General features: G+C 42.5%; 1 protein-coding gene across 1 annotated transcript; it reads right to left on the bottom strand.

The window, feature by feature from the left end:
* Nucleotides 1-1,580: 1,580 nt before the first annotated feature.
* EZHIP (EZH inhibitory protein) lies at nt 1,581-3,395 on the bottom strand. Its single transcript, XM_081792620.1, has 2 exons — nt 2,885-3,395; nt 1,581-2,806 (listed from the first exon to the last, which is right to left on the bottom strand). Exons 1-2 carry the CDS (start codon nt 3,393-3,395, stop codon nt 1,860-1,862), a joined length of 1,458 nt encoding a protein of 485 aa, XP_081648746.1. The 3' UTR covers nt 1,581-1,859.
* Between the last annotated feature and the right edge of the window lie 7,158 nt (nt 3,396-10,553).

Genomic DNA, 10,553 nt, shown 5'->3' with positions numbered 1-10,553 from the left:
GATAAATAGGGGGTGTTTTGTGGTCAGAGCCACCTCCAGGGACAAGGTGTGCGTTCCTAGATATATATCCCTGGATGTCTCTAAATCTCTGGGCCTGGGCTAGAGAGGTAATTATACACACAGGCCAGTCACTGACATTTGTAGTGTGTCTGGGGCAAAAGTACAAATTAAGGTCTTTGGCCCATGTCTTTGATCTCTTCCCATTGCCAGCTATGTCCTACACCAAGAGGTATCTTACAACTAACCTTGAGAATACCTCAGCCTATACCATCAAGCTTTGTATACCCTTTTATTTTTACAAACAGTGGCCTCTCGGTAACCTTTTGGGCCTGAGGGTATGTATATCACAGACTCAGACCTTCCTCCCTTAGGGCCCTACAGAATCTGAAGCAGCCTTGGGGAATGAGGGAACCTAAAGCATTTTCTACAATAATTGCAGGGTGTTGGGACCTGGTGGGCACATCCCATCATTTCTGTGGACTCCTAGCTCTATGGTCTGAATACAGCATGAAAAGGGCCTAGGCAAGAACCTCTAAAATGTGGGTCCCAGGAAGACAGCCCTTCTTGGCCAGGTCTATACCATTGGCCATATAGAAGAAAAGCAAAGAGAGGAGAAATATGGTAAAGTAGGGAGATGGAGTTCATTTACTGGTTTTATTTATTTTTTTTCACTTCATTCCTTTAATGTGTTCTCCCATTGGTTCCACAACTTAACTTCTTGAAAAACAACTGAGTTTTGCTATAGAACTAGCAATATGATAGAGGTATGAAACATAGCACATAAAAGATCATATCAGTTATTCCAAAAACTGTATATACCCTGTTCACAGAATGGTGGTGCATGTCCATCCAGTTATTTCCAAATATGTCTACACACAAACATACACACACCTTCTCATACCTGCTCACAAGTTTACTCACATTTTTTTAAATGAGATTATCCATTAACACACTTTTTAACTAACCAGTTTCACATCATTAACTTTGAATCACCCTCTGAGACCTTCCCCTTCCCCACACAGACCTCAGAAGCCCCTTTTCCCAACACACAAATTCTTTCTTCTTCTAGAAACTGAGAACTTCCCCCCTTGGTGCTCCTGACTCCTGCTGTTCTCCTCCTTCCTGAGGCTTCCTTCCAACACTCCCTACTCCCATCTTTGGAGGAATATTTCCCCCAACACACATACACACACACGTACACACACACATACACACACAACCACATAATCACATCCTGTCTCCTTCCTGACCTTGGATATCTCCATCACCCCTCCTTGGGTTGAATCCTACTCCCTTTTCTTGTCCAAGTTTGCAAATCACCTATGCTAAGTGGGTATATAGCATATAAATGGGAATTTCCTGGATAAAATTCCATTTTAGATAGTAGGAATAAATAATTGCTAGGATAGTATTTTATTCCCTCTCACTTCCAAAGAGTTTTGCTAGCATGCTAACAAATTTCTTTAATCCTCTAAATCAACAAGGAATAACAGTTATTTGGACAAAAAAAAACACACATCTTAAAAATGAAGTCAAACATTTTTATTGTATTCATTCAAAAATTTCATTCTATAAAGGGAACTTGGAAAAGGGCAATCTCAACTCAGGGGCAAAGGCAGGCCTTTATGAGGAAAAAGCAGGCCTGAAATCAAGGGCCAAAAGCAGGTAAGTGCTAGGTAGTGCAGTTATGGGAAGGAGAGGCTTCAAAACTACTCACCAAACAGCAACAAAATTTCTCATAATGGTTAATAGCTAGAACACTCATAAACCTCAAAGGAAACTGCAGAGCAGGCACTCCCTTCAGGTCAGTGGGTGCATGCTAATTCCTTTTGTGGTTTAAGGAATATACTCATGGTAGCTCACACCCCAGGGGGTATAGTGGGAGAAGGCACGCTCCCTATTTCAATCTGCTCTCCTGAAGAGAGAGGGCTCAGGGCTTCAAACTCTGGCAGTAAGGCACGCCTGAGGCTTGCAGGACTAGGAGTGGAGATGGAGCCCAAGCCACAAAACTTTGGGGAAGAGGGACACTGGTCAGAAAAATCATTGGAGGAGGAGGAAGAGGAAGACGAAGAGGAGGAGGAGGAAGAAGAGGAGGAGGAAGAAGGGGAGGAGAAGAAGAAGAGGGAGGAGAAGGAGAAGGTGGAGGTGTAGCAGCAGCTCTGGCCAGGAGACCCGGAGGAGGGGAAGGAGGAGGGAGAGAAGGAAGAGGAGGAGCCCTCATCACTCGGCCCAGAGAAAGGGAAGAGCCTACCAGGAGGTGAGGGAGAGGAGGCCCGCATACGGACTGCATGCCAACGGGGCTGGGTATCAAGGCTTGGAACCTCAGGATTAGGAGAGCTTGAGTTGCTCACAAATTCTTGTGAGGCCAACCCAGGAGAAGGACTCAGGCCGGTAGGCACAGGCAGAGAGGGAAGGCTTCTCGGGTATGACGTCTGGGTGGGGTGGCTCCGGAGGACGTAGCCTGGAGGTGTACAGCCATTGGGCAGGGCAGGGCCTAGCGGGTTGGCTCTGCTTCGGAGGGCAGGGCCTGACCCGGATGCAGGGCTGCGGAGAGCAGGGCCTGGCCTAGATGCACCGCCACGGGAAGCAGGAGTTGGGGCAGGGCCCCGCGCGGCGACACGGCGGCTGTGAGCAGGAACCGGCGCGGACGCGCGGCGACTGTGAGCAGGAACCCGCTCGGACGCGCGGCGGCGGGGAGCCGGCCCGGTCGCGGGCGCGCGGCGGCGGGGAGCCGGCCCGGTCGCGGGAGCGCGGTGCCTTGGGGCAGCAGGGCCTGGCTCAGATGCACGGCGGCGGAAAGCAGGACCTGGCGTGGATGAATGAGATGCACGGCGCCCTGGGGCAACCGGGCCTGGCTCAGATGCACGGCGGCAGAAAGCAGGACCTGACGTGGATGAATGACGACGCGGGAGAGCGCGGCCTGGCACAGAAGCACCACCTCGCAGGGCAGGGCCTGGGGCAGATGAAAGGCTGCAAAAAGCAGCGCCCAACCCAGAAGCATGGTTGCGGAAGGCGGGGCCTGGCGGTGGGGCATCACCATTGAAGACTGCAGGGCCAGGCCTGGCTGCTTGACTGCGGAGAGCTGGACCTGCTGCTCTGGCCTGACTCCGGAGGGCAGGACCCGGCCGGGATTCGTGACCCCACGAAGAAACCCGAGAACGACGGCGACCGCTAGGCTGAGACCCTGGAGAAAATGGAGACAAGGATACTGGGCACTGAGGCTTGGGAAGCCCAGGAAACAGCGCCGCCACGGAGGCTTCTGAGCCTGGGCAGCCTCCTCCCAGCCGGGCTGCTCCCTCCCACAGCAGTTCACTAGGCTCGTGGTCTAGGTCGGGGCCCGCCGGCCTGGCCAGAGCCCCACGTGGCTCGCCCCATGGTGGCCACGCCACACGCATATGAGGTCTGGAGACCCTGGCCCAAGGACCCTGGCCTGTCTGGGGTACCACACGCCTCAGCTCTGCGTGGGGACCGCGGCTGCCCTAGAGGTCAGCACGCTCCCTCATGGCTCGCGGGGGGCAGCCCCAGATCCTCTCCCGTGCTCAAAATGGCTCCCAAGGCAGCCAGGAACACCGTGTGGGGCGCCACCACCCAATGGAGACAGGTCACTGGAGACTGAGGGGGCCGAGGCACCGGGATTGGGGTTGCCGGTCCCGCGGGCATCACCAGGGGCAGGGGTGATCTCGTTCTTGGGCCCTGCGGTCATCTCACCCTGCTGTTGCTTCTGTGCCTTCTTCTTTGACGATGGGGTGACCATCATGCCAGATTCTCTCTCAGAGACACAAGATCGTTGTCCTAAGACACCGTCTAGCTACAGCGCCAGCTGAAGGAGTGAGGACGGTAGGCGGGCCCGGGTAGGAGCTCTGCTTCTGATTGGTCGGATGTTGTCACGTGGCTCTCGTCTTAGGGAAGTGGGCCAACCTGGCTCCATCTGGCGCCAAACCTGACGGTGTGCTCCACAGTTCTGGGGTCCGTTGCTGCCGGGACCGGATGTGAATTCCCCATACATACCTGGGCCCCTAGGCGCGCACGCGCGTGCGTGTGTGTGTATATGTATGTGTGGGTGTGCATTTCGAATGAGGGTACTCAGATGGCGCTGTTCTCTGTATAAACACTTGGAGTCACCCCCAAATCAGTGTAGGTTGTCAGGACCACTCTGATGGTGAAACTTTAAAACAATGGCTTGAAAGAAACACCACACTGGCCAACAGAAGATACCCCTGAGCCAGGCATCCTCCTGGACTCTGTGAGGACACTGGGCCCATGTGTGACTCCAGAGGCAGCAGTCCTGGAACTGCTCCTGGCAACTGAATGACCCTTCACTAGAATCTTGAAAGCAGCATGAAATCAAGAAAAAGGATGGGGCTCATGGTGTCTTAGCTCAGGATGTTCAGCACTTCTGCCATGCCAGAGGGGTATTTTGAAGTAACATGCTAACCCCTGCCTTATCTCCTGAGGCATGGGCTGGAGTTGCCCAGGATTAAGGATAACACTGTCCTTAAATATACATCATTTTTTGGGGCTGCATAGTAATCCACTGATGAATGTACATTAATTTATTAATTTATTTGACCCAGTCTACTTTCTTGGCTACAGTTCTCTATTATGCAGCAATGCACAGACTTAAAGTTTAATATTTAGACAGTAATTTTTACTTATTTTTTAAAGTTTATTTATTTTGAGAGAGAGAGAGAGAGAGAGAGAGAGAGAGAGAGAGAGAGAACCCAAGCAGGCTCCATGCAGGCAGTGCAGAGACTGAGGTGAGGCTCAGTGCCAGGAATGGTGGAATCATGACCTGAGCTGAAATCACGAATCAGATGCTTAACCAACCGAGCCACCCAGGTGCCCTTGGAGACTAATTTTTATTCATTATTACAAAAGCCATTATTACTGCATTCTCCGAACCCCAAACAGAAAAGCAAATAGAACCTAAACTAGGAAAACTAGAACCTAAATATTGGAAATATTTTTAGGAAAATGACCATTCTTAAATAGTTCATAGTTCTTTTATGTCATAAAATGGAATTATTTATGCACACATATTATTTTTTAACCTGCCCTTTGGGTCTAGAAAACAATTTACGTATCAATAAATAGGTTTCCACAAGGCAAGTGTAACTACAAAATGTTCCTTTTATGGAGGAAGCTTATATTTTCAAACATTGCTATATTGATCAACATTTAATGTTGTTTCCAACTTTAAGCTGTCTGTAACACATCAATGTTGGACATATTGTTTTTCCTAAAAATTATTCATCTCCTCAAATATGACTTTATTGTGGATAAATTCCTAAAAGAGAAAATTCCTGATACAGGCCAGCACATCTATGATTCTTTGATAAAAATATTGCTAACTGGTTCTCCTGAAAGTTGCCTTTATAGTAATTTTGGCAGAATGGAATGGAATATTTAATGGAATGGATGAGAACCTGGACTGAAACACAACTCAGAAAGAATGGAATGGTACTTGGAATGTTAAATAATATGGAATGGAAAATGGATTTGAAACAATGCAGAACAGGATGAAGTGGAGACTGCAGTGGAAGTGAAATGGGAAATTGAATAGGATGAAAATTGAATGGAATATAATGGGAAAATGGAGTGGAATACAAAATAGAAATCTCTAATAGCATATGGAATAAAAGAAAAATAATGATGTTATATGAAAAAAAGGAATGGCGTATAGTGAGAAATAAAATGTTAAATAGAAGGAAATTGAAGCTGAAATAGGTAGGACTATAAAATGGAATAGAATATACAATGACCTGAAATACATGGACTATGAAATATGCACTATAATTGTTAAAGTACCATAAAAAGATGGAATGAAATTTTGAATGAAATAGAGAATACAAGATTATGAAGGATAAAATGAGAATTGAAAAAAAAAACCAGAACATCGAAAATGAAATAGTGATGAAGTACAGGGTGGACTTCAATGAAGAATGTTCTGGTCATCTACCATTCTATAGTGTTGTGGAGCAACATCCATTCTATTATGTTTGTGGATTTTATTAAGCTAGGATTCAGAAAGAGTTTAGCAGTAATGGCTTGTTTCTGCTCTACAGTGTCCTTGTCTGAGGCTTCAGCTGGGAAAACTTGAATGGTAGTGAGGTCATGAGGGAAGGACAGCAATTAGTGATGACTCCTAGATTTTGGCCACACTATCTGGGAAGTTGGTGGTGGTCACTTACTGAAAAGGGAAGGCCTGCAGATTGAAGACACAGTGGGAACTGGTGGTCCTGTTCTGACCATGTTGGCCAATATATGCTCTGTACTTGTCCTAGTCATTTAGGGGTATGGACCCCAACTTATAGCCATTCTCTTAATTCTGTAGGTCACCTTTGACCAGTTGCATGAATCTAGTTTCTTCTTGGGAGTCATTTCAGTTTACTCTCTGAGATCTTTCCTTTCCTCCTCTGAGATCTTTCCTTTCCTCCTTTCTGGAATTTCAGGGCCTTAGTCATGATCCTTAACTTACTAATAATGAAAATGCCCCCATCTATCCTTGTTGTCTTTAAAGGATATGTATACATAATATATAATTATATATATTTATATATAATAAATATAATGTAATATAAATAATGTATGTTACATATATGGGAATATATATATGTGTGTGTGTGTGTGTGTGTGTGTGTATATATATATATATATATATATATATACACATATAATGGGGACATATATATAATCTTCCACTTATTGATTTGCTCTTCTCTAAGATCTCAGATTTTATGCTAAGAAGTCCCTTAAGTACCCTTCTTTAACTCCCATTGGTATGTCTTCAGTGCCCTCTCCTTTTTCTTTCCCAGGGCTTCTGTTTAGAATTAGTGTATGTGTACGTATGTGCTCATAGAAAAAGTATCTGGAAGGGTGAATTTTATTTTCTCATACTTTATCTTCTGAATATTTCCAATGAGCATATATAACTCTTATACTCAGAAAAAAAAAGTACAGCTATTTGCACTTTTAAAACAATTTTAATGTTTAATTAGGATTTAAGCTGTTGTAAAAAAAAAACAGCTATACTACTAGATGGGGTTATAAATTCATAGCATCTTGCCTGATGATGACACATATAAAAAGTCTTAAACATGTCCATTTGATGCTATAATTTCTCTTCTGGGAATTAATTCTAAAGAAATAGTCATATAATCACAATGTTATATGCTCAAAGGTGAATATTATAGTGTCATTTATTTTAAATAATCTGAAGCAATCACTGTCCAATAGGATATTGTATGTCCACAGAATAAACACACAGAACTTACAGGATGTTTTTGAAAAAGTTTTAATACCTGGGAAAATGGTTATGATATACAAAAAATACATGATCTACTGATATATATTTACATCTATTTTTATATCTACCTAGCTCTATGCATATATTAGAATTTCATTTACTGTAGTGCAGTTGTTCTCAACCAGGGGCATTTTGCCCCTTGGGGAGAAATTCGAAAATGTCTGAAGAGAGGGAGAGGTACTACTGGCAACTAGTATGCAGAGGCCACGGATACTCTCAATTCCTTCAATGCACAGCAGAGCTTCTGATGACATGGATTATCTAATGCAAAATGCTAAAGGTGACAAGTTTGACAAACTTGCTCTCTGCCATAGAGCATTTAGATAATTCAGAAAGTTCAAGACAAAATTTAAATCACAATCAATCCTTCCAGTGATTGATAACTATTATTAAAAGTTTGATATGTATATGTATTAAATTTTCTATGATGATCTTATGCTTTTTAAACAGCAAAAAGGATGCTTTTTGAAATCAATTCATTTAAAAAATTCAACAAGCTACAGCTGTTTTTCACATGAAATATTCTAGTCATTGTTTAAAAAACTATATAACTTAAGAACTGTAATTTCATCTCATTTACATGGAGGAATATTCCACAATTAACAATCCATCATCATCTATCACTTGATTTTCAACCCTCTAATCAAAGCATTACTTTCTAAATGTTTATATATTTGGTTAAAAAAGAAAAATTGTGGGTGTCAGAATCATAATACATCTAATATATAAAGGGCAATGTGTGTGACAGTGTCATAGTAATATCATTACCACTCCAGTGACTGGTTTGTGAATGGACATTTCCCAGTTGTAGTTTATAAGGTATAACTTATCTTTGGGGTCTTTGGGAAAAGATTTCTCAGCTCTTAAAAAATAAGAGAGATATAAATTGTTTACATAAAATTACTTATTTTACACATATATATGTGTGTGTGTGTGTATGTATGTATGTATGTATATTTTAATGTTAGAATTAATAAGTGAATTTAGTGTGGTTGCTGGATATAAGGTCAATATTACAAAATTGAGTTGTTATTTCTACATAGCAGCATCAAAAATTATAAAGAAAAAAATTTAAATGCCTTTTACTATAGAATCAGAAAACATCAAATACCTAGGGAAAAATCTAATAAAAGAATCACAAGACTTCTGCCCAGAAATCTACATTTCTGAGAGAAATTAAAGAAGACCTAGGTAAATTAGAGATACATCATATTTATGTATTTATGGATTAGAAGACAATATAATGAAAATTAAAGAGAGATTTATTATCAAAATGATCTAAGGATTCAATATAATCCCAATTGCAATCCCAGGTTTTTGTTTTTTTTTTTTTATAAATCGAGATTGGTAAACTGATTTTAAAATATATTTGGACATCGAAGATCTAAAAACAGCCAAAGCCACTTGTACCCCAATGTTTATAGCAGCACTCTCAACAATAGCCAAATTATGGAAAGAGCCTAAATGTCCATCAACTGATGAATGGATAAAGAAATTGTGGTTTATATACACAATGGAGTACCACATGGCAATGAGAAAGAACGAAATATGGCCCTTTGTAGCAACGTGGATGGAACTGGAGAGTGATGCTAAGTGAAATAAGCCATATAGAGAAAGACAGATACCATATGTTTTCACTCTTATGTGGATCCTGAGAAACCAACAGAAACCCATGGAGGAGGGGAAGGAAAAAAAAAAAAAAGAGGTTAGAGTGGGAGAGAGCCAAAGCATAAGAGACTCTTAAAAACTGAGAACATTGGGGCGCCTGGGTGGCTCAGTTGGCTAAGCGGCCGACTTCCGCTCAGGTCAGGATCTCGCGGTCTGAGAGCCCGAGAGCCCCGCGGCGGGCTCTGTGCTGACAGCTCAGAGCCTGGAGCCTGTTTCAGACTCTGTGTCTCCCTCTCTCTCTGCCCCTCCCCTGTTCATGCTCTGTCTCTCTCTGTCTCAAAAATAAATAAACGTTAAAAAAAATTAAAAAAAAAAACTGAGAACAAACTGAGGGTTGATGGGGGGTGGAAGGGAGGGGAGGGTGGGTGATGGGTATTGAGGAGGGCACCTTTTGGGATGAGCACTGGGTGTTGTATGGAAACCAATTTGACAATAAATTTAATATATTGAAAAAAAAATAAAAACAGCCAAAGCCATCAAGAAGAAGAAATTTGAAGGACTTTCACAGCCAGACCAACTATAAGACCACAGTAAGACCAAGTATAAAGGCATAATAATTAAAATAATGTGATTAGTGTACATGAGAAGACAAATAGACCAATGCAACAAAGAGTCCACAGACATACACATATATGGTTGCCTGATTCACAATAAAGGTACCAATGCAGTGCTTGTGGGGGAAGACAGTCATTTAAGTAAGTGGAGCTGGACTAATTAGATATCCATCTATATGGAAAAAATTAATTTGGCCCCTAACTTGCATCATACACAAAAACCAATTCCAGAAGATAAAGCTTCTAGAAAATAATGTATATCTTTTTGACCTTGAGTAGATGATGATATCTGAAACGCAGCACCAAAAGCACTGACAATAAAGGAAAACACTGAAATGAAATATACCCATACGCACAGCTAACAAATACCTTATGTACAGAAGAAAATACCTTATGTAAAGAAGAAAAAAAGTAAATGCAATTAAACATTGGCACAATATTTTAACAGGCACTTCACAAAGTGGTTCATCCAACTGACCAATAAATAAAAGATTGTCCAAATTCAGTAATCAAGGATATGCAAATTGAAATTATGAAATATCTGTAAACATCTCCCAGAATACCCCAAATCACTACCAATATCAGGAGTTGAAGAAAATAGAGAGGAACTGGAGCTCTAACTGCTGGTGGGAGTGTCAGTTGCTACTATAGTGGGGAAAACTGTTTGGCAGTATTTATTAAAGCTGAATGTATGCATTCTCTGTAACCCAGCAACTCCATCCGTATCAGTTTTATATTTCTGAAAACTAAATTACCACAGACTTAGTGGCTTAAAACAGCATCCTTTTTTAGCTCAGAGTTCTGTGATTCAGAAGTTCATGCATGGCATAGCCGGATTCTCTGCTCAGCGTCTCACAGAGTGAAATCAGCCCGAGAAACCAGTAGATCAGTGCTATGGACTGAATGTTTGTGTCCCCCTAAAATCTGCAAGTTGAAACCCTAATCCTCAATGTGATGGTATTTGGAGATGAAGCCTTTGGAATGCAATTGAGCTTGGATGACATCAGGAAGATGGGGCCCCATGA

The sequence above is a fragment of the Panthera onca genome, chromosome X (assembly GCF_046562875.1).
Source record: "Panthera onca isolate mPanOnc1 chromosome X, mPanOnc1 haplotype 2, whole genome shotgun sequence".
In the NCBI taxonomy this organism is placed as follows: Eukaryota; Metazoa; Chordata; class Mammalia; order Carnivora; family Felidae; genus Panthera; species Panthera onca.
The sequence above is the reverse complement of the archived record's forward strand: the minus strand, read 5'-3'. Positions and strand labels throughout refer to the sequence as shown.

Coding starts and splice junctions, on each gene's coding strand:
- EZHIP (XM_081792620.1), bottom strand. CDS start 3,395: ATGCGTGTGGCGTGGCCACCATGGGGCGAGCCACGTGGGGCTCTGGCC. Junction 2,807..2,884: donor TCGTCATTCATCCACGTCAG/GTCCTGCTTTCT, acceptor CATCCACGCCAG/GTCCTGCTTTCCGCCGCCGT.